We start from the raw sequence: 24,466 nt of genomic DNA, 5'->3' as shown, positions 1-24,466 counted from the left end.
TGGATTTCATTCGCATATTTATTCTTTCATGCGGTTTCCTTATGTATCGTAGACGTATATCACATAATACGACGAATCTCGCCGATTTCGTACGTTCCTCTGTCCCCTCTCGAACAATCATAATACGTTCGAGAAAGAATCGAAACTGTCCATACAAAATATTCCAACGCGAGTTACCTTCGTTCTTTTGAAATGGCATTGTCGTAACAACACTTACACTTACATACTTTATGTTTTACAGCGCATACGTGCGTATCTTGATTACGCTTGCTACAGAATGTCCAAACAAAATTCTTTCAAATTCATTCACCATCTTGTTTCACAGACTGAGAAATGATCTCGTTAACAATCGATAATGTTTGAAGTAAGCTGTACAACGCACTGAATGTCGCGTGTTCAGCGAAGGCGATCGCTAAACGCCATCATTGCGTATAACCAACGAGAAACGGTGAAAAATCTACGGAAATAATACGGTGACAACGATGACGCGACGGTTAGCCGAGAGCCTCGATAGCCAAAGGCAGCTTCGATAGCCAACAGACGCTGTTGACTTTGAAAGATAACGAAACTTGCGTTTTTAATATCCGTTTATGGTACACTGGATTCTCCGTCGTTGCTTCCCTCGCGCTCGTCGTTCTTCCTCTTCTTCGCGCTTCAACTTTCATCATAATTTCTATTTAACTATTCCAACGAAAACAATGAACAGTTTGTCATCTCTAGGCAGCGAATCCTTCGTCGGTCCATTTGTTCTTTCTTTGTTAATTTTATCGTTTTCAGTCTCGATTTACGACTAGCTTGAGCGAATTTTTATCTTCTAAGAAACGTCTCTTCGTATTTCATTCGCTGACGGAACGAAGTAAGACACCGAAGAAGCTCGACCGTTTATACTCGCGAATACTAGCTACTACTAGTATATATATATTACTCGCGAACACACTGGTTTCTGGGTAAACGATCGAACGTGCTCGATTCCGCGGCACGGATCGTTGTGCAGATGATTTGGATGGTCGACGAGGATCGTTGAGATTCTTTCGAGTTTAGAACGACTGTATCCTTACTTTCGAAGTCGTCGGATCGAAGGTGACGCGCTGAGCGCCACACCTGACACGCTACAGTCATCTTGATTCGCTGTGCGAGTGTACCGTCGGTTCCGAGCTGGGATCTTGGTCCGAATCGTCGATGGATACACCTTGTTGAGGCACCTGCATCGAATAGCTGGGACTCCGGTCGTTTCTGCCAACAGACACGCCTGTATCGTAACGAACATCTTTTTCGCCAAAACATTTGAAAATTGTATCGGAAGAGGTGGAACGTGGTCTTTTTGCATTATGTATCTGTTATATTTCTCCTTGATAAAAATCTAACAAATTGCGTCATCTTTTCACATATATGCGTATGGTATGCGTGTAAGGGCTGTGTTATTCAAGGGCTGTGTACGCGTTGGCTTTCACAATCAAAAGGGATCGGTCGTGTTATTTATATTATTCTTTAAACTAAGTTTAAGCTCACCTTGTGGCTAATTGGCTGCCATCGCTGCCACGTCTCAAAGTATTCGCCCGCCGCTTGCAGAAGCATTTGCAAATAATTCTCTTGAACGCAAACCGGAAGTCTTTGCTAAAAAGCGCGTAGATACACGGATTTATCGCGGAATTGCAGTAGCCCAGCCAAAATAACACGCTAAACACCGTGGGGTGAATACAATTGGGACAGAAGGCGCGCACCAGATACATCGTGAAGAAAGGAAGCCAGCAGAGGATGAATCCGCCGACGATGATGCCCAGTGTCTTGGCTGCCTTCGTTTCCATTCGGAATCTTTTCACCTGCACCGTTAATCATACTTTACGCATCAATTGCTTCCCGTATAGTCCTGAAATCTGTTCCTCAGCCTGTTTTGTTTGTTCTAACGCTCGCGTAAAACGCGAATAGAACAACAATACAAGGATATACCGGTCTCCTTTCCTCTCAATTTAATTTCAGTGTTTCTCGAAAATTCAATGGGGTACCTGAGCTTTGATATTCCTTTTCCCCATTTTCATCGCCCTGGGCTTTTCCTCAGGACCCTGACTGAGCTCTCGCAACGACATCTCATCCCCCGTTTGACTTTCGCAGCTACTCCGCCTGCTGGGTCTCCTGGCGCTGCCAACCCTGTTGATACCGCTCACCTGTCACCGACGTATCGAACCGATCTTTAACCACAACGTTCTCTGGCGTTTTCCTCCAGGAAAACTTGTCACCAGCATTTCACGATTTTACGATTGTACTATATTCGTTTTCTATCGGTTTTTTGCAAGAATTACCGATTCAGGCAAGGATAATCGAGGCAAAAATCGGCAAAACAATGTTAATCAAGGGATTTGCTAATTTCATCAGTAAGGAAAAATATATGTGACGTTAGTTGTGGACTTTTTCTAATTGTGATTTCTGATTTCGATCGAAAGTAATTAGAACAAATTTCTCTGTAAAGAATTCCTTTACGCAAATAGTTTCGGCAAACTATACCCTATAGGTACGAGGACAATTATGAATTTTAAGGTAATGAATTTTTATCGGCAAGGGTTAAGGGTAGAAAGAGCCGGAGATTTCGTAGCGTATCCTGCCGCTGATGCATATTTATAGCGCTCTGTAATCGCTTTTGGCTTCTCTCTTTCGCGTGGCATGATTTACATTTCAGAAAATTGAATAGCTGCCAAAAGAAGGCGAATAAACCAACCGGTAGAGGATATCGATCTGGAATTTTTTTAAATTCACAAATTTGAATATACGAGCATGTATCTCTGACTTGAACTACTTCAGAGAAACAGAATACAAAGAGTCCTTCAACCTGCACGTTCTTACGATAAATGTATAATCGACAACATATATTACATATTATATATTATATATTATATACTATTTATTATTTGTTATTTATTATTTATTATTTATAAACTGGGTGAAGAAGCAACAAGTATTATATTATATTTAATCGGAGATTGAAAAAAACTCGTGCAAGTATTTAAAAAGCGCTACGATCTATTCGCCAGGATACGATAGTTTCAATCTATATGATCCATCGCTAAATGTAAAAAAGTGACACCAAGGCCACTTTGAAGGAGGTCAGTACAGTGGTATACGCGGAATTACCTTAAGATGCGTGTTCCTGGGGGAGGGACACAGTTGACTGTGCGTTTGCCCGTTACTATAGTGCACGGAGGTCTGAGAACACCTCGAGGGCGTCCTCTCGAGGGTGTTACACTTTGTATTCAACGTCTCCGTGCTCGGATACGACACCGAAATCTTTATCTTTTCCCTTTTTACCGAGCTACGGCTATTCGACTCTGGACTCCTCGGGCTCCCGTTGTTACTCCCGTTGTGGACACTACCTCGACCACGGTGAATCCTCAAGGTCAATCTTTGCTCGTCGAATCTGTAAGCAATCGTCCAAAGTTTCAGAGGCTGTGTCTTTTTTCGTTTTTCTTTTTTAACGAATCAGAGATCGATGAAGAATAGAAAGAAAAAGAGAAAAGAAGAAGATGAAGAAGCTGGTTAACCCCGATAAAACTCGCAGCCAAGTCGCTGTTGGTCGAACTCGTTTGAAATGGCGGCAAAAAATGACGAAAGAGTAGCAACGTATCACGATTCTCCATCTTTTCAATTCCTTGGGGAAGCTATGGTATGTTGGATTTACCTAGAGCCAAGCATTTTCGAGCCCTTTGTCGTACGAAAGCCTTGATTAATGGCTTTCGTAGTGGAGACGGCTGCGTTGTAGATCCTCCAGTAGAAAAACAGCATGACCAGCATTGGTATATAGAAAGAGCCGAGCGCGCTGCAAATAACAACTGTTTAATTTCATCGTACATAGAGGAGGGAGCAAAAGAATAGAGAAGGATAACTCTCTCTCTCTCTCTCTCTCTCTCTCCCTCCCTCCCTCCCTCCTTCTCGGGCATTCTTATAATTAGACGAGAATCGCGTTTAATGGAGCCATCTGTTTGTCAAGTCCCTTCTTGTTTTCTCTTATCGAGTCGTGGTGTTTCTTCGAGTTTCTAGGAAGATTGGAGACGAAGCGCAGGAAATTGATCGGAGAATGGTGAATTCTGTCGAGGTCGAGTCGATCAGTTGAAAATTATAAACTTAAGGATATCGAATGAAGGATTGTGAGATTACGTAAGGTAACGGTTAATCACATTACGGGTCACGCATCGATTACGGGAAATGGCGAATATTATCGAGAGTTTTGTCAAGAAAGGATTTGTAAATTCCGTTTAATCTGATGTTAGAACGTTAGAAAGATAGATCGTTACTGCCGTCAGAAATTAATCGTAGATTTACAGGTAGAATTCGTTCGACTTGGGAGGAAGGGCGTCTATCGCATACAAATTGCTGGTTATTAAACGATTTTGGAATAAAAGGATGACCTATGTCGTTAAAACTTGGTACAGTTGTAGGTTATTCTCTGCGATTCGATTTATAGAATATGTCGGAAGATGAGGAACGAATGAAAGAGACGGGAGAGGAAACGTGGTATCGAAAAGGACGCGATGCGCGATAGCGAGTTTCATTGAATTTGCAGTTTCGCTTTGGCGTATCTTTTTCTATATGGCGCAGCGTGGCGACAAGATACGGAACGCTGGCACGCAGATAGCCTTGTAAACTTCACGTCTATGGATAAAGCTACTGTTTGTCTACGGTATTGCTCTTTGTATCAGATAAGGGATCAAGTTGTGTCCCTTTGTTGGTACAGACACAATAGATGCCGATGAATAGAGAGCGTTTTATCTTTTATCTTTCGATCGCACCTGCGACGCTGGAAAAACGAAACGAACTATGCTATGAAATTCCATGTCGCGCTCACGGATCTACTGTACACCCCTGATCCGAACAATCATTTAGACAATTCAGTTATGGTTGATAATAAATATTTCACAGGGAAAAGAAAGTTTCATAACATTACAATGATATTTCGTAAAATACGACAAGCCACGTCTCAACTCAGGCTCTTGTCTCGTGCATTTGAAAATTAAAAAATATTCCCCAATCGTTTCGATTTATTACTGTCCCCGTTCGTTCGTTATATTCCAAATGGCGAGAAATCCTTCGATATAATAAATAGCGACTATCGAATTTCCATGAAAAGAATCTTCATTTTTGTCAGCACGTTCGATTCAACAAATATTCCTATTATTTCGTACGATATAACGTATATGTATATCTAATGGAATTGAAAGAAACATCGGTAACTGCCTTTCCAAAAATACAACACGAAGCAATTCAGTTCTATACCGCAATATCTTCCCACGCGCTTATAAATACGGTCATCGAACCATCCAATTTATACAAAATTGAATCGATACGTTTGTACAACGATTGGAAAAAGTGTCTCGTTTTAATTAGAAAGAAAATTTGAATACGCATAGCGATATATCGATAGATATTAGATTCGCAAGGAATCACACGTTGCCACTTTCCAATATTTTCCACGATGCAAACTATACCGCATACCATTTATCATAAACATATGTAAATCAATCTGATTTGAGAGTTGATAATTCTCGGTAAATTGGACGTGATAGAATAACAAGCGAGCTATCTATGAAAATGTAGTTCGAGAGAAAATACGTACATTGCCAGTTAGTTTTCCTTATCTTTCTCTGCCTAATGATAATTGTTACAGCATCGATCCACGTCAATTTTAATACGTTATTCGTTCCCGGCCTGCGTTTCTCGAAAGGAGACGATTTTATGCTTGAGCTGGAAAAGATTGAAATATCGCGAGCCAAGCGAAATTGATAACGTTGCCAGCCAGAAATGTAGATTCGTCTGGCACACGATGGAACGCTAACCGTCTATTCGGAGGTTGATTTAGATGCAACGTCGAGCATAAACCGGCGTGGATTGATGCACACGCCGATCGCGATAACACGGTAAGAATAGACGCGACGTTTGCCAGAAAATTCAGACTTCCTGCTCGACGACTCGATAATTTCTGTTCCCGTGATGCAGCGAAACTATCGAAGTTGAAGCTTACGTGCGTCATTTCGCTTTGCTATATATATAATATATATATTATATATTTTATATATATATACATATAGGATATATATGTCGGAGATGAAAGAATACTGGAACCTTCCCTTCGGAACTTTGGGAAGACCCCTAGTATTGTAATTTAGATTTCACCATAGCCGAATTAAGAAACTGTTGTCATTCGATTCGACTGTATTTATTTGAGATTTATGATAGTGAGCTCGGGCTCGAGGCGACAACCAGTCGCCGAACGTAGTCGCGGTCAAGGGATGAACGTTTTGTCTAACAAAGGCATGAAGTAACCCTATAGCTGTCCTTAAAAGAAATACTTAGGACGGGGCACGACTGTAAACGTTTCAACGATTTCTGTCCCGTGGCTCGCCACACGCAGACTCTATTCTTTGAGTAAGATGATTACTAGATGTCGACGCGTCTCCACAGTACATGTTCAGCTAGCCCGAGGACTGGCTATAAATCTTAAGATCTGTTTAACTAAAGTCCTTCAAACCGACAAACAGTCCTCCTTCCAACTACGAGAAAATAGGAGAAATCTATTTTTCTCACAAACGACGCTTCCTCTTCTCGAACTTTCTCTTAAGGGCGGCTAGCACCCTTCCCTAACCACCAACATGGAAATTGACCAATTAACAGTAACGCCAATTTCCCTCACTTTCCGAATGAAGGCTTTTCTCCACGAATCCGATGATTTCGTGCCCTTACGCACACCCGTCATAGTTTTCCTCGACAGCGTTACCGTGATGGAGAGGCACTCTCCGGTACGATCTCAAAGACAATTCAAGTAACTCTCAGATACGTAGTGATTGCCTCGTGCATTAACATTGAGTACAACTTAGACGCTGAAGAAAAGTAGAGTTCGTCATCCCCTTGACCGCGGATTCGTTAGTGAGCCTAGGATCATTGTCATTAGCTTCTCGAGTATCTAATTATCGTGATTACTTGTCCAATTCCATCATAGTCATATTTGCACTAGTAAATATCTCCTCTATTGCATAATGATCACGTCTAGCGCCAATAGGGATTCGTTTCACGCCCTCAACCCTAACTCAAATCTTAACGCCAACCCGACATATATATATATATATATTATGTAGGATAGAGATTCTTTTTGTTTTACTGGTAGCACGACAGGCTGTGTTTCACGGACAGACCGATCTTCTTTTGTTTTACGGATGACCATTTTAAGAAGCACGTTTTTCCCGAACGGACGGACAGAGAGTTACATTAGAAACCTCACGAGACAATGACTTTCCGTCACGATGATGCTGCAGAGAAAAACTATGATGGGGTTTGTCTAAGAACACGAGATCATCGGATTCGTCAAGAAAAGCCTTCGTTCGGAAGGTGAAGGAAATTGGCGTTGCTGCTAATTGGTCAATCTCCATATCAGTGGTTAGAAAAAGATACTAGCTGCTAAGCCCTTGAGGGAAAGTTGCCAGTGAGAAGCGTCGTTCGTGGAAAAAAAAAAAAAAATAGATTTCCCCTATCTTCCCGTAGTTGAGACAAAGACTGTTTGTCCCAGCTATACCATTACTCCATACCTTTGTTAGGCAAAATGTTCATCCCTTGACCGCGGCTACGTTCGGTGATTGGTTGTCGCCTCGAGCCCAAGCTCATTATTACAAATCTCGAACAAATATAATCAATTGCTTAATTACGGCTATGGTAGAATCTAGATTAAAGTGTTAAGGGGTTTTCCCAAAATTCCAAAGGGAAGGCTTCGGGAAGCCATTTTGGCTTCTTTTGGGAAGATCCACAATACTTTAGTCTAGACTATTTATTATAGCTGTACTTAAATGATAAGACTTAGAAATAGTCGTTATGATTCAATCCTATTATGTTTGCCCGAGATTTGTGACGGTAGGCGTGGGCTCGAGGTGACACAGCTGGTCGCCGAACGTAACCACGGTCACGGGATAAACGTTTTTACCGAACAGAAAAGTACCAATATTGTGGGACACACGTTGTATTAACAATCAAACCCCGGGTAGGAGCAATGTCAGTTCTACGCGGGTCTGCCTAGCAACGGCGGTTGGAATTTTGTTGATATTTCCGGGCAATATGCAACGAACAAATGCTATCGTAAGAAGAGGAAAATTCCCATCAGTCTATTATTCTTGCGATCGTCTTGGAGAGTTTTACACGTCGTCTTTACGTGCATTAATATATCGAGCGTCACAGCAAACGTTATCTTGTGCTTCAAAATATATTCTACGTTTAATAAAGAGTTATCCCGTTGACCGTGGATTCGTTATTGAACCTAAGAACATTATCACTAACATCTCGAGTGTTTAATCACCATGGTTATTTGTCAAACTTTGTAAAAATCAATATTTATATCTGTAAATATAATCTCTATTGTACAACAACGATGGCTAGTCCGAATGAAGATTCGTTACACGCCCACGAATCTAACGCTTAACGCGACATATATGTATGTCGGGGATGTAGGGACATCGGGCCTTTCTTTAGGAAGATCCCCAGTACTTGGGCTCGAGGTGACATAACTGTAGTATCTTAATGGGTCTTAGAGGAAAGGACAAGTAATGATGTTTTGATTTGATAAATAATATTCGAAGCAACGAAATGATTACAATGCTGTTGTACGTCTTATTCTCACACGCGGCTTCCGACTTCCCGATTCACACTCTTCGGCTTCTACACTCGCTCGCTCTCGCTTCTCAACTCACACTCTGCACACCTTTTGCATCCGTCCTCTCCGGCTTCTCAACTAATACTGACTTTAACGTCTCTTTGTCTTTTTCCGCCGTTCGAGACACGTGTCCCGAAACGCCCGTGGCCAGGGTCACGCAGGCCCTTTCCACGAAACTATCCACTTAAAAAGAACCGACGACACATTGATGTACCCGACAATGCCGCGGCTCTCGCGACATTGTTTACGATTCGGCCGATATCTTAGGCCTTTTGTCCACGATACTACATAACTGGTCGCCGAACGTAGCCACGGTCACGGGATGAACGAAATGTCTTACAGAGGAAGTACCGATGTTGAGGGACACGCTGTATAAACAATCAAGTCTCGATCAGGAGCAATGTTGGTTTACACGGGACTGCCTAATTACGGCGCTTGGGAATTTGTTGATATTCCCGATCAATATGTAATTGACAAATGTGACTGTATCTGTCTTTTATTTTGCAATCACCTTGGAGAGTTTACCGTCATCGTCTTGGCAGTCAGTCTGAAAGTAACCCTACGTCTGAGTAAACGTGTCTGCGTGCTACCAAATATATTCAAACGTACAAAGAGTTTTCCCGTTGACCGTGGATTCGTTATTGAACCCAAGAATATTGTCAAAAGCATCCGTTATACTTATTGTTTGTTAAATTAGTTAACCGTTAAACTAATTATTTACTAAACTTTGTAAAGAAATATTTATTTGTGTAAATACAATCTTTGTTGAACATCACGATGGCAAATTCTAACGAAGAATTATCGCGCGTCCGAAATCCTAACGAAAACCCGACATGTATATATATATATATCGTATCGTGGAGACTAGTAATTTTTCAAAGTTGTACTTTCGATCGAAGAAGGAGTATAGCAAATATGTATATAGAAAATATACATACATACGTATAGCGACAGGTAGCTGAATTCGCAGTATCAAAGGTATACAAGTTTCAAAATTCTGAAACGTCAACCCGTCGAAATATTATAGTTTAGAACCGTCAAACCGTCGAAATATCTTAACTTTCGGATATCAAAGTATCGGAATTTTGAAATTTTCAAATTTCTATTCTCGTAAATTCGACTCTTAACTCTCTTGATTCGTAATTTCGAATTCCTCGTCGCAAATAATTTCTTTTCAAAATCTCCATCAGTCGAATTGCCAATTACCGCTGTAGCGTAGATCCTATGCCATTCTAACGATACCAGCTTTTCTTAAATGTTCGATCCAAGGATTTCAAGAATCAACCTTATCTTGACGATATCTTTTCCCTACTACCGTTTTCTTTCCTTACCTGTAAACGACGTAGCCTGCGTCGTTTGTCAGTTCACAGATCCAGGGACACGGTTTCACCGGGATGAGTATAGTGGTGGTGTTGAACGGTCCGTTCTGAGCGAACGTCGCGTTGTACGTGGGGTGAGACTGCGAAACGAGCGCAAAAATGTACAAGGACACCGTGTAACGAGCGAACAAACTGTCGACGTCGATGGTAGTTACCCGTTTGTCTTTCCAGCCGACCAGGGGTGGGAAACAGATAACGAAGCTCAAGATCCACACGGTTGCCACTAGCAGCCTTGCCCTTCTCGGTGACATGATCTAGATTTTAAAGGGTTATGATAACAGGCTTACTGAAACATCGTGAATAATAAAGCTAATAATAAAGCAAAAGGAGTAAATATCGGTAAAACAAGAATTTTAACAACCGAATTCAGTGTCTTTAGGCGTTAAATTTGTCAGATTTTTTTTCATTCTTCGAAAGAATTTGTCATCGCCGAGTATTTTTTACTTTGCATTATTGGAAAAGGATATGCGGAAACGTTTTTACATGTTGGGAAATTTCTAAATATCAGACATCTTTATGACGATCGTTATTCAATGCCTTTAGAAAACTTTTGGGAATCTTGCAAAATCTTTTAAAATATTTAAGGATTCCTAGAAAATATACAGAAATATAGAAGCCGGCGAGTGAAACCGCCTCGAATGGCTGGAAAATCCCTTCGAGGATTTTCTCAAATTTGAACATGCACGATGGTCAAACAAACCACTAACGATTCTTTACATTTTCCGTAGCAATTGTAATGCGATAATATTTTCACAGAAAGAAACAAACAATTACCAACAATTCTTTGTATCCATATATCTTATTATTTGTATTATTTGTGTAATATATCATGATAATATAATAAAGTGAAAATTCGACATTTATTCAGACCATTCGTTATTGAAGAAGGTTTTAGCTACACGTGTTTCTGCAAGAAACTTTTCTGTAGACGTACGAAACAAAATTGAACGTTCGGATCGCAGAATTTCATGGAACAGAGTGGTAACAACGTTATTACGAAGCGGTCGCGAAAGTCAAACGTTGCAAGTTGAACAAACGATCGATCAATTAAGCCGTTGGAAGGGAAACGTCGAACACAGAGACTATTTGAGGTGGAAACAGAGGCGTATAGAATAGGAGGCGGCAAACAGAAGCGTAGAATAGAAGAGAGGAAACAGAGGCGTAGAATAGTAGACAAATGGCTTTATCGAGCGTTCCCATAACTGCACACCTTGTACTGCGAAATCGAATAATCTGTAAATGGTACTTGCCTGAGGATAACTCACTGGCCTGGTCACTGCTAAGTATCTATCCAGGCTGATGGCGCACAAATTCAATATCGATGCCGTGCACATCCATACGTCCACCGCCAGCCAGATCGAGCACCATAGATCACCGAATATCCACACCTTCCAACATAACGTACAAAAGTCACAAATTCGAGAAACGTTTCAACAATGTTCTCCCATCCTATTATATTATATTTGTTCATTTTTCAAACGTTCAAATATACTTGAATCCGTAATCCGTAATTATGCGACAAGTTTTTCAAAGTAGGTGTCATGTACACAATATACATCGAGGTAATTGCTACTATTTTATCATAAAGGGGAGTGATTCGGTTTAAAAATTGTAAATTCAAGCTTCCTTTTTATATCTGAGATTTTTTTCGTCTGGCCTTGTATAAATTTTCCTCTCATTTCCTTTATTTTTAGGCGACCAAGTTGCACAGTCGAAGTGGAATCCACGTTTTCACCGATACATTCTCCGCAAGCTACGATACCTTCGTCTATCCCCTATTCTTCGTTTCAATCTTCTCCTCTTCTCCGTAACGCCAAAACCAATACTCCGTATATCCTATCGCTGGGTAAAACCTGATCCGAGAAACGTCACTCGACTACGCGTACTAGAACGCGGTTTTACGTTGTCAGACAACCTCGGCTTTCTTCTTTTTGCTAATTTTTATTAATACTAGTAGCTAACATCGTATTAAAACACTAAAACTAAAACTTCCGATTTACGCAATTTACTCGATTCGTCTTTTCGTACGAAGATATCGTACGAATTGAAAGAAAATCGTTTTTTCTACAAATCTTCTCAGCTACGATATTACGACAAAGATAATTGAAAGTAGCAAAATAGTATTTTTACATTCGTGGCTGAATTCCATCGACCGGGTTACCCAAAATCCATCGGGTCGTACGTTATTTTTGAGATAAGAGGAGAACGTAGCCTGACACCTGGATCTGGACGCCAGGCCAACGCGGCAACGGGACACTGCACTCGGTAGGTGTAACGCGGATTGGCGGCTGACTGTACTGTATCGTACAGTGCACGTGCATACGCTGGTAGCCGGTGCAACCACCTGTTCCCAATTACTCCTGTCCCTGCCTCTGTTCCGTCCGATTAATATACTCTCGTTGCGCCAACCTCTATTCCGCAATAACGCTTGTTATTAATACCGATCAGCGGAATATTCGAAGATAACCGTACCATGGATACCAATTAACCGTTTTCTCGTTCATCGGCCAGAATCGTTAGTGAAATCATTAATGAAAGTTTCGCATATCGATTACTCGTGCGGTTTATACACATTGCCAGGTTACTCGGAACGAATTAATTATCGATCGCCTGCGGATGTTTGCGCGCTGCTCAGAAATTTGCCAAGCTTTGTACAGACGGAAGCACGGTTATCTATCTCTTAAAGATGATCTAAATTCATCTTTGTTCTCTTTTTATCTTCTTGCAAATATCGTATTCATGGAGAATTATGTTTGAAACGGAAATCGTGATTATTCAAACTGGCGATTCCTTTCAACATGTTCGATTTCAATTTCATTGGAAAATTCGCAGTTGTAATTGCGAAAGTAACTTTCGGCCAATAAAAATGTTCATCCACTTGCTTTTCATTGACGCGATATGTTCTTCGATAAATAACCAGAGTGCAATTATCTTGGAAAAGGTCGCGTTGCAATTTACGCTATATCAACGATCAACAATTTAATTTATAACAAATTCTGGATAAAATTAAACGCCTCGTGTTCTTAAATGCTCCATAAGGGCTATGAAATTCCTATTTCGTCCCTTTATTTACAATTTTTTAAATACTTATCGAATACTTGTCTTGATATCCACATTGATTCTTGCGTTTCTGATTTTTTCATCACGAGAATTATTCCTGTTTTGACAACAGGATTGTGATTAATTATTAGGCATTGATTTGATACGGTGTGTTGTATGCTGAGAGAGCAAGCTTCGAAACGATTGTTCGTTCGCCTCCTTGGGATTTAACTCTTTCACCTCGATTATTTTCCAATTCTTTTTGTTCAGTCAGTGAATGCTTTCAGTTCTTTAAACAATCATTTTTTTTATTCGTCCGTTAACCTCTCGGTATTTTCTCCCAACTTTTTTACCCATCTTCTAATCAATGTTAAATTACTTTAGTCTTTTATCGCAACTTTTATTGCAACTTACTTTTTAATACTTCAGGTGCTTTAAAGTATTTTACTCTAATTTTTTATCTACTTTTCTCTTTCAAATTCCGATTGGCAATTTGAATATCAAATTTGTCATCGTTCCCGATATATGAAAAATCGATGAATCGAGAAACATACGATTCTTAAAAATTATTCGAGCAATTTGAAATTAAATACTCTTTCATTAATATGGTAAGAGAATTGTACGAAATGATGGCGAATACAGATGATTTTGATAAATAATATAGAAAGCATGTTATATTCCGTTCATCGCTTTCTCGTTTTAATACTCGAGTTTCGTTCGTCTACGATCCTTGGTCTACAGCATACAGCATCGTTGAAATCTAATAATTTACCTGTATGTTTATATTTCGCATACCAAATATTTTATATGCAGTGTGCATGTATATAAAATATGAAATATGAAATACCATGGTTACAAATATTTGTATTTGTATTCGTTATACAAAATGATAAGAAAGGATCACTTCTTTATAAAATTCGACCGACCGTTCGAACAAAGAACAGTAAATTTGAAGTAGAAATCTGTCATCCCTAGAAATTAGATAATAAGGACGAAAGATATAGAGGCCGACATTTTCCTACTAAATAATTCTTTAAACGCACGTATAACGATAAAAAAAAAGAATCAGTTGCCTACCTATGTATAGAAATATCTCCAATCCAATAAAGTTCTCGAAGCACCCAAGAAAAAGTTTTCGAGAAAAGCAATTCCATCTACGCATTTCGAAAGCTGTCTGGCTCTAAAAATTAAATAAAAATAAAGATCTAAAATGGACATATATAACGAAATAAGGAGAACCGTTTCTATCTGTAAAATTCCTGGATCTACCCATTCGATAAACCAACGATAAATCCCATCTATCGCGAATTCTATCTAGCTGTAAATCCAAATCCCAGTTTCTTCGTGCGGAATACCAGGCGCAACGATCCACCGTTCTCATCCCCCTGGCTAGAAACGTTCATCTTTCAGAGGGGGCCAGGGAGGAACGAAGGACGAAAGCCGGCAAACTGTTGCGCTTAACCCATCCCCGTCTGCGGTTATTTCGGCTGCACGCTTTTTGCCACGAGTTCTTCAGGGCTCGCGATTATAGCGCATTGAACGTTATCTTTGACAGTCGAGATAATTGTATCGAGGTGTTCTTCACTAGGGATGTCCGCGTCTTTCATTTACGCGCGTAACAGATATTTCAGCGAATGATTTTTCTTTTCTATTTTTAATCTTTATTATGAAGAAATGATTTCGTTGTCGATTCTTATATTACTCGTGTCTCGTATTATTTCTTCTACTTTATTTATTTAGCATTTTATTTTTCCGCTATTACGTCTGGATCAAGTACGGCGTTAATTTGATAATTTTTAATATGCAGAAATATAGTGGAAGTTTAGTAACGTCCTAGGGGATATTGTCACGTGCATAGGTAAATTTCTCCTTTTCTTTAGTTTCTTCGTTTATTTTTCTCTTCGTTAGATTTTCTTCGATTCGAACAAGATATCGAAAGATCACGATCCTTTCACGAATAGCTTAACCAAATAACACGAATAACGGTTAACGAACCTTATCTCTATACGCGCAACAAAAAAGCTTTTCAATGAAACAAAAATTTTACCAAATAGGTTCACCGTGCCTTAACTTTCGACCCGCAAACAATTCTAAACCAAAAATATCACCGTGCAAAAAATCCTACTCCCTGTGGAAATCACGGAAGCAATACCGGAAGTGGAACGAACGTTTAACAGGCTAGGATTCGCGTATCGTCGCTCCGATATTTTCTCGTCCGCAAGTCTCGAATTTCGCTGCAGATTCGCATTCGAGAACTCGTCGTTGGTCGCTTCGCCGTTATACTTGCCTTTTGGTAGGTAGAAAAGAAGAAAAAGAAAAAAGGGAAAGAAAAGGAAAAAGAGGAAGAGAAGAATAACGAAAGAGAAAGGAAAGAGACGATGGTCAATAGGTAAACCATCGAACGGACGAGAGATCGACACGCAACGAAATTCGTTGCTGAACGACAAAGAATCGTCGACCGGGATGCAATGTTTCTATTGTTGGATGCGTCTCGTTCCTATTTGATGCCGAGGCGTTCTAATTTTGAGATATAAAGCGCGATGTATTATCGTTGTACAGTTGTGTTCGCGTAGAAAACGGATTTTCGAACGATTTTCTGTGGCTGAAGCTTTTTCGAGGTCGCTTTTTAGGGCTCGAATCGAGGAGATGATTGCAAATGATTATCTTTTTGCTTTACGAGGATTTTCTTTTTGTTTTGCTGATTAATTTTTTGTATTTGACAGATCGTGTCGAATGTATAAATTACTAAACTTGGTCGAAACGATAGAATTTTAAAGAAGAAACAAAGGAAATACAGGTGTTTCACGAATAATCTCACCTTAAAAACTTCCCATGTAGCGCTGAACGGAAGCACAGCCAAACCGACCATGAGATCCGCCACCGCGAGGCTGACGATGAACATATTCGTGACGTTTCGCAGTTTGCTGGTATGATAAACAGCCAATATCACCAGCACGTTACCCAGGACCACCATCACGTTGACGATCGCGAGCACGATCAGAGTAACCAGAATCCACGGGTCGGACCACTCGACGCGCTCGTACAGGGCAGCACATGCGGTCGCGTTCAGCTCTCGCATTTTAGTTAGCAAGCTGTCGCACCGCGTCTCCAACTACCGAGCACCACTTTCGGCTGAACAAACCCCCGAATCCAGATCCTCGATCGACTCTACTGGAAAAACGTCGCGCGATCGCTTGCACCTCCATAACGACGCGAACCGATTAACGATCGATCGATCAACGGCTGATCATCGGTCGTTTTTAACCGATATCGGTCTTCGCATTCTCTTTCGCTTCCTTCGCTTCTTTTAACTTTTGCTTTTTTCTGTTCGATTTTACTAACGTTTACGAGACTTTTGCGTGTCGCGGAGCGTTATTGCAAGCTGAAACGACAGAGCGGTAAATTCAGTTCCGTCTCTTTTTCCAATTTTCTCAATTGTTTAAACGTTACCGATAATTTGTAATAATGCTTCTCCTCTTTCGGTTTCATCAACGCTTAGTCTTAATCGGGTATTTCTTTTTGGATGTTACGAACTTGAAGACGGATTCTTTGAACTTTTTTGAAAAATATATCACGTTTCGTTTTTCTTCGTTTATATTTTAATCGGTGAATTCTTTATTTCTGTCAGACACGTTCGAACAACCTAAACGTTTTGAGGAATTTTTTATTTTCTGAACCGGATATAATGGATCTTAATCAGCTGGTCGAAGATGGATGAGAATTCATCTTTCCTTTTTCTACATCCTTCCTTTCCAGTTCCACGGATTCCTTCGTTTGTCCGATATATAATTATTTCAGTTGGCATTCATTCGATAATCAACACTTGATTGATCGTACACGCATGATCGTGTTAGGAAAGTATAATTGTCAAAAGTAGAAATTATCTTTCTTCTTCGGCAGTTGATTAATAAATTCCTCTATCATCATGAAATATCATTTCATGCTTTGCCTCGTCATTTCTCTCCACCAATATCCATATATTTATATTCTCACTTTCTTACTTCGATTGCGAAACTATCGTCAAAGTTTCTTTCTACCAACGTTTTCTTTTCCAATCTCTTGCTCCGGCAACTCGGCCCAAGAAAGAACAATGAAATCTATCAGCGCCTTCGAGATTTACCATTCACCGCCAATTCGACAAACGCCGTCTTTCAACTCTTCTTACTTCTCCTTCGTTCGTTCTTGCTCTTATTCAGCGGCTGATTTCCCGTATTGTTTCGTCTCTTTCCATTCGTCAGCCAGCTAATTTCGCCTGCATTTCCTTTATTCTACTCGCAGTTTGCTAAACGGATCATCCCGTCGTCGCCTGCAGGGTCAGCTCCAATCGGTCGATCTAATTATTTCTTGTACTCGGGCAATTCCGTTAATAGAACCCCTTCACCGCCTCTGAACAGTCTGCCGACCAAGCCACGCTCCTCTCCGTGCCGTATAAACGTTCTTATTTAAACACAGAAACCATTCAACTGCCTTTAAATCACAGCATTCCAAGCACCGAAATGCTTCGACGGTTTGCGTTATCCTATTATCTTTGATCGAGAAAGGAATTCACCACCGAAAGTCAAGTTCAACTATCTATCGATCTAATATGTGAGATGTACGATTTTTTAAGACTCGACATTTACTATTTAATATTCCTTCCTAAATGCCTTATTCGATATCTATCTTTCTTGTATTTTATTTTATTTCAAAGTCCGATCGCCTTTTTAAACGGATTAATGCACAACCACCGATATTTGTTATTCTTTTATCACACACTTTTATTCCGCTCTCATTAACCACAAAGTTTTAGAACAGAGTTTCTTATAATATTTTTTACAGCTTGGAATTGTCTATACGATATCTATCTGTTTGTTTTATTTTATTTAGAATCACCCTGTAGAACTTTATTCGTTTTATCACTAAACGCACGACAACCATTTGTATTCGAGTTTAACACGAGTACTGGAAACTGCCGAAGAACTGAAAGTCGAAACGTCAAGTTTCACCGATTTCTAGCACGAACGAATTATCATCCGCGACTTAACCCTGTAGCCTAACGTGTTAAAAGTGTCTGCGATTATACGAAATAAACTTTCTAGAGAAATTTTCGAGACAAAAAAGGGGTAGAAAGTTTGATCGATTCAAGCTCTATTCGTGACCACCTTCTAGTAGACATTTTTCTTCTAGGGCGGCTTCAATTATCTCAGCGGCTGTTTCGGTCCTGAGTGCTTGTCACACACCTTCGGTTGCTAATTCCAGCCCGAGCTTCTCTTACACATCGACTTTTTCCACGTCTTCAACAATTTTAACAAGATTTTACTTCGATTTCATTAAACGTATCAGCCGTCGTGTCGTTTCAACTTTCTCTTCCTTCCTTTTCTATCCTTTAGCCGGCAGAGAGACGGTTGCCCGTTCGTCGAGGATAGCGGTCCTTCGTCTCGCGTTCACTCAGAAAATTTCGTTTCACTGTCACCGACGTGTCCCGATTCTACTGCATCGAGAAAATCGTACCGGCACGCTGACGTTGCTCCTTCAACTCTCGTGTTTCGCCCATTTCCAGTCCTACCTTTCACTACTAGCTTCTTCACTCTTTATTCCACCCGATTTCCTTCTACTTTTCCTTCGCTTTTGGGTTTTCCGGCCTACTAAAGTTGATTCACGATAAAGAGCAATTGTGCGATACTTGTACGATTTTTCGTAATGCTCTTGTTGGTTTCGCAACCTTTCAGCATCAATTCTATGATCCCTTTATACTGTTGTCGATGTATTAAAGTTTGTTTACGATAAAGAAGATCCGAGTGATTTTAGTAGAATTTTGATAACGAGGTAGGTTTTATATTTATGGAATTTTGGTTAAAGGGAATGTACCTCGCCCTTTATTTACGTATGTCATACGTATGTGTGTTCATAATTTTCGCATAATTTTCAATTGACGCAATCGCGTAAAATTCCTAAACTACTGGGATCAACCGTTTTTGATGTTAATTTCTTTTTCTACGCTTCGATACTAGTCTGTAATTTTTTAATATTTTTCTGAATTTTTATTCAAATTTATTTTCACCAGCAATTTTCCTGATTTCTCCGTAACTTTCACGTTCATTATTAATAGGAATAATTACTTTCAAGTACCCCGACTCATCCTCTAAACTCTTTCAAGTTTCAGAAACTATTTCCTCGAATTAAAAAAGTCTCGCGTCCTCTGTATTGCTTCTTAAAAACTTTCCTTAAGTTCATCTACTTTATTATAAGTTTGTAAATATCCGTACCGAAATACTTTTCGTTAAAGGAAAACGCGTGGCGAGGAGGGAGGGGTTAGAAAATCGACTGTTCTCCAAGATTTTCCACCCTGTCGTTTTTATCCTTACATCTCACGAAAGTTTCGAACGCCTTTCTCGCTGCGACGGAGGACCATGGATCCACCGTGCCTCCGGATATTATTTCATTGCCAACACGATGTATTTTGGCAAATTGACGATGAATCAGTCAGACGTTGTCGTTTTTTCTGAAGATTTTTCTAGTGATTTCGCGGTTTCCTATGGCTCTGCTACGAAAAATTTCTCAACTTCCTCCAACTCTGTCTTCCAAATGTCTGCCCCTTCCTGTGGAGAAATTCCAAGTATCTGCTTTTTTTTTTTAACAAATCTAGCCTTCTTCAAATTATTATTTTTCGCGTAACATGTTTTCCAAACTTGTCAAAAACTTTCGATAACATCTTTCCGTTGCGTGATTATAACCTCATAATTTTCTAGATCCAAAAATCTTGTAATAAATCAAAAAATTCTTGAGTATATTTTCACATCTGATTCTTTATTACCATTTTCTTCTCGTTTTTTTTTAATCAAATATTCGAACTATCGAAAATCATGTTCTTTGCTATTATCGACGTTCTTTGATTTTCCTCTTTCTGTATTTCGATCTCATTCTATACAGACATTTCAACAGAAATTTTACTGTTACCCTTTATACGAGAATCTTTCAACAGTTTCAGGATTTTCTTCTTCACGGTTTGAAGCTTTAACGTTCGTCCCTTTATACGAGGTACACTAACTAACTATTCGGGAAATTTTTTTCTTTTGTTTCGAACTTGGAGAACTTTATGAATTTAACGATTCTCTTTGTAGTTTCGTCTGCAAACTTCCTTTCCGGCTACCATAGTATATAGTCTTCGAATTTTTATTTGCAGATATAAATCACTCGGATCTTTTGTTTAAATTAAAATAGTCAATTCACTACGGATTTTTCAATCCCATTCAACCTTTACGATTTTCAAACAATTTTATATAAAATTTTCTTTTGTAACAGTAATCCTCTAATAAGAATCATATTTTACTATATTCTTCGACGGATCTAATTCAGTCTAAATTCCATTCAGCTCAAAACTCAGAGCTATTCGTTATTCTATCTTTCGTAACATCGATCGTCTCTTTTATTCGACTCTCTATTAGACTTTGCAATTTACTTTATATTTTTCAACAAATGCAATTTAGTCGAAAATTCAGTACTTCAGCTCTACAGAAAATTCAGCTCTTTTTTAGTACTTTCTTTTATAAACGGCATAACCTCTTCATGATATTCCAAATTTGTTTTTTCTTTCGTATCAGTTATTCGACAGCGTGTTTTATCTACGTCAGTTGGAATAGCACCAAAGTACGACGATGAAACCTGGCTATTTCGATGCAACCGAAATTTTCATCGAATTTCTTCGAATCGCGGTGTTTCGACGAAACCAAAAATTCAGCATCGGGCACAGCCGGGTGTTTCTCGAAGCCGAGTACCGAAGAACGACTCCTATTGGGCGACGTTCCCCGCGGAACGATCGATAGCAGTGGAGCTTACAATTACGAGCATATTTTTCCGTGTCCCCAGCCTCGGTTTTCGGCCTCTCGATCACTACACATACGAGTATACTATTTGATAGATATACACATCGAAACACGCAGCACGTGTGCACACACGCAGCGATTTCGTTATTTTTATCGCGACGTTCGAATATAATCGTTATCACGAAGATAAATCACAGCCACTGCGGATGATCGAGCAAGATCGATTGATTTTCGTTCGACAACAAGTGGAAATCTGCCTCTGAGAAGATTGACACGAGGACCGACTAAATGATCTTGCGACACTTGGCGCGGAGCGTGTACCTCAGCAATCTGAAGCGCGTCTCCTCCTTGATGCGCTTCGCTCGCATTATTTTTTCCAGCAAGTTGATAGATCTTATTGGGCTGTCCCACCGGAGAACTGTGTTCTTGGCATGTTGTGTGTGGAATCTGAAGAAGAAAACAGAGATTTTAGGTCGTTGTTTTGTGAGGAAAATGTATGTGTATTGCTGTTTCCAGATAACATATAACCTATAGCAAACAGAGGATCATTTTGTTGAAAAAGAAGCAGATTCGAATCTTCTTGGTATATATAATAGGTTTAACAACTTTAGAAGTTACTTCTCGTTTGTAATAAATACTAGAGATTAGTTTAACTCCGTATAATACTATCCTATTATCAAAAATATCCAAATGCCTAGAGAAAGAATAAAAAATTATGAAAATTTTCAAAACGAATACATTTCATTTTTATCATAATTCGAACGAAGTGTGATGAAAGAGAGAGAGAGAGAGAGAGAGAACAGCCGAATGTGCATCGCGTCGGAAGATGATTTCGTTCATGCAGCAAACGGAAATCGCATTGGAGATGGACAAGGATCGCTGAAATGCGAATTCATGCAAGGTTGCACCTCAAGAATTAAGACACGCCATTTTTGTTCACCGATGTATGTCCAATTTTTGTCTTCAACGGGATTTTTCACCCTTTTTCACCCTCTCCCTTATTCGACAGACTAGGCGGTATATACATTCGTTTCTTTGTCTTTCTTTTTTTATTCTCTAATTAATCAGGAAACAACCAACCACTCGTAGTCACGTGGTAAAAATGATCGGTCAATTTTATTTGAATCGAGGTATCGTGGATGTCGGTAGAAATTTTCTTGGTAAATGGAACGAATTAATTGTTTCCAAATCTATCTAAAACTTTGTTTATATCAAATATCATTCAAAAACCAATGTGAACTATATTTATGGAAATTAGATTGGAAGATACGACTGACCGAGCATGGACCTATTCTACTTGCTCCGTCATACCGAATCGGACAAATTAAATTTCTAATGAATTTTCTACTGAAAAAAAAAGAAAAAAAATATATGTACATATATCGATTCATATGACATATTTAATTCCTTTTTCCGTTTCAAATTTTGATAATTGAAACTCCACCTTTAGTTTTTATTTTTCATATAAAAATCATTTGTACGAAGTAAGAGTGTGGAGTATTTGAAAATTAACTTTCCAGTTAATTATTTTTTCACTATCTATATTAAATTTCTTATTTTATCGAAAAATTGTATAAGCCCTTATGGCGTTAAAAGATTATAATAATAATGTGCGATGATTCAAGATTAACTTATCAATCACTTATAATATTTGTGGTTTTTTCTATCTTTCGCAGTGTTAGGAAAAGCAACGAGACTCACTCGTTGTTAGAGAAATTTTATTTATTAGAAAGCAGTCATTATGCATTTTAATTGTAGCAAGTATCATAAAGAATCTTTCAGAAATTTTCATCCTGTTATCAAGAATTCAGCTGACACAGCTTCATAAAAAATAAATAGAAAATAAAATTTCCATCAAATTTATATTAAATCCGAAAGAATGTAGGAAGCAAGACAAAATCATTCATTCCTGATTCTCGATTCTCGATTCTCGAGACGCATCAAAAACATGAAACATCTCTTGCTTACCTATTCTCGAGTTTAGCGAAAACAGGTGCAGCAATATTTTCTCACTGCTACGATTCTTCTGGAAAATCAAATAATCGGAATTACCAGGCAAAAAGCGAGAGGGCACAGAACCATACTCGCTACATTGGTTGGTTAACTTCGACGCAAAATAGGAAATACTGTAGTCTCAGTGAAATGTCAGCGGGTATCACGGGTAGCCTGCATTTAATTTAACAGAAATTCCTAATAAGGTATGGTTGCATCCCAGTCGGTTAACACCGAAACAATTCGTTTAAAGCTGTTACGCGGGTGTATCTATGTGTAGAAACGTGCTCGCTGCCAGAAGCTAATTAATGGTAGACGGAACGCTTTCACGGTGTCGTGAACTTGCTAAAAGAAGAACTTTGTCGACTTTGTATACGTCTGTGTAGCCCGTCTATGTTGCGACGTGACACGATATGTTCCTTTCAGTCATCCTCAATTATATGGAGCATGCGTTTATATATTTCGATAGAGAGATAGCTTTTACATTGTTCTCGACGAATGAAAATGCTTCGTCTAACCTTTGCATTTTATTGAGACCCTTTCTGGCCTTAACTTTCATGGCTTTAGATTCGCGGAAACTATATGTATCTAGAGTTTATTGGTGTCGTTTTCGCCTTAGGTCGGCGTGATTTATATTTACTCTAGATATGAAATTTATTCTTTTTCGTAGCGTTTCTTCTTTAAAAGAGCCTATAGGTAACGATCCTTCGAAAACTTTACGTTACTCAACTCCATTTTCTACTAGAATTGTACTAGATCTGTAAATTATAGATCTGTAATCATAGATCATTAAATTGTAGATCTGTAAACTAAAAGGTTTATTAGCGTTTATGTTCTTAAATTGTCGTAATTTATGTTTTTATTTAGACGTAAGAATTATCTGCTGAATGTAAAAGTCACTTTTCTTTTCAAGCAATTCTTTTTCGTCGCAATCCTTTCAGGAAAGTATAAAAACCAATTTCATAAAACATAATCTGCTTTTAACATAAACTGTATCCTACTTCGTTATTAGAATTTTCCTACGTCATATACATATATTCTTATACAAAGAAAAAAAAGTATATACAAAAGGAAATATTCACCGAACGAGCATCAAAATGTTTTTTTATCATCGGTGGTGAAAGGATTAAAGATCGAACGCGTTTCCATAGAATAATCCTTCCTATGCTCTTTTGCGCGGATTACGAGTCGGAATCGCGAGTCGAAATCGCGAGTTGATTCACCGGAGTTTCGAAATCACTCGTCCGGAAATAAAAACGAGGCTAAAAAATGTTTCGAAAACTTTCCAGATAGATCGTTATCCATGATTTCATTTCTACTCGTCCAACCTTCGAATGCATTTCTCATCCCCGTGTCGATCGTGACTCGAGGTGAGGCTTGCGGCGACCGAACGTGACCATTCATTGCTTCGATTTACGGACAAATTTCATGTAATTTCACGGCAAACGGTTATTTCAATTTGCATAACCATTCGCAATTTATTTACGACGCAGTACAAAGTGTTAAAAAGTAAAGTATAGAATTTTGCAGATTCATAAATTCATAATACACGAGTGCTTATGAATTTTTTCAACACTTTT

General features: G+C 39.1%; 1 protein-coding gene across 8 annotated transcripts in view; it reads right to left on the bottom strand.

Moving 5' to 3' along the window:
- Positions 1-24,466, bottom strand: part of LOC100644660 (octopamine receptor Oamb) — a 116,385-nt gene continuing 91,919 nt past the window's right edge. For 7 of the 8 annotated variants that reach the window (XM_048412922.1, XM_012316931.3, XM_048412920.1 and 4 more), the window contains 9 exons: positions 15,911-21,341; positions 11,304-11,441; positions 10,209-10,307; positions 10,006-10,133; positions 3,668-3,805; positions 3,124-3,406; positions 2,004-2,162; positions 1,510-1,820; positions 1-1,233 (listed from right to left, as the gene is read on the bottom strand). In XM_048412922.1, the coding sequence (XP_048268879.1) occupies positions 1,116-1,233; positions 1,510-1,820; positions 2,004-2,162; positions 3,124-3,406; positions 3,668-3,805; positions 10,006-10,133; positions 10,209-10,307; positions 11,304-11,441; positions 15,911-16,171 (1,635 nt within the window). In that variant the 5' untranslated portion in view covers positions 16,172-21,341 and the 3' untranslated portion in view covers positions 1-1,115. The remainder of the gene's footprint in view (positions 1,234-1,509; positions 1,821-2,003; positions 2,163-3,123; positions 3,407-3,667; positions 3,806-10,005; positions 10,134-10,208; positions 10,308-11,303; positions 11,442-15,910; positions 21,342-24,466) is intronic. The other variant, XM_048412923.1, reaches the window with a different exon arrangement.

Source organism: Bombus terrestris, chromosome 15 (assembly GCF_910591885.1).
Source record: "Bombus terrestris chromosome 15, iyBomTerr1.2, whole genome shotgun sequence".
Taxonomy (NCBI): domain Eukaryota; kingdom Metazoa; phylum Arthropoda; class Insecta; order Hymenoptera; family Apidae; genus Bombus; species Bombus terrestris.
This window is presented reverse-complemented; position numbering and strand designations above follow the sequence as displayed.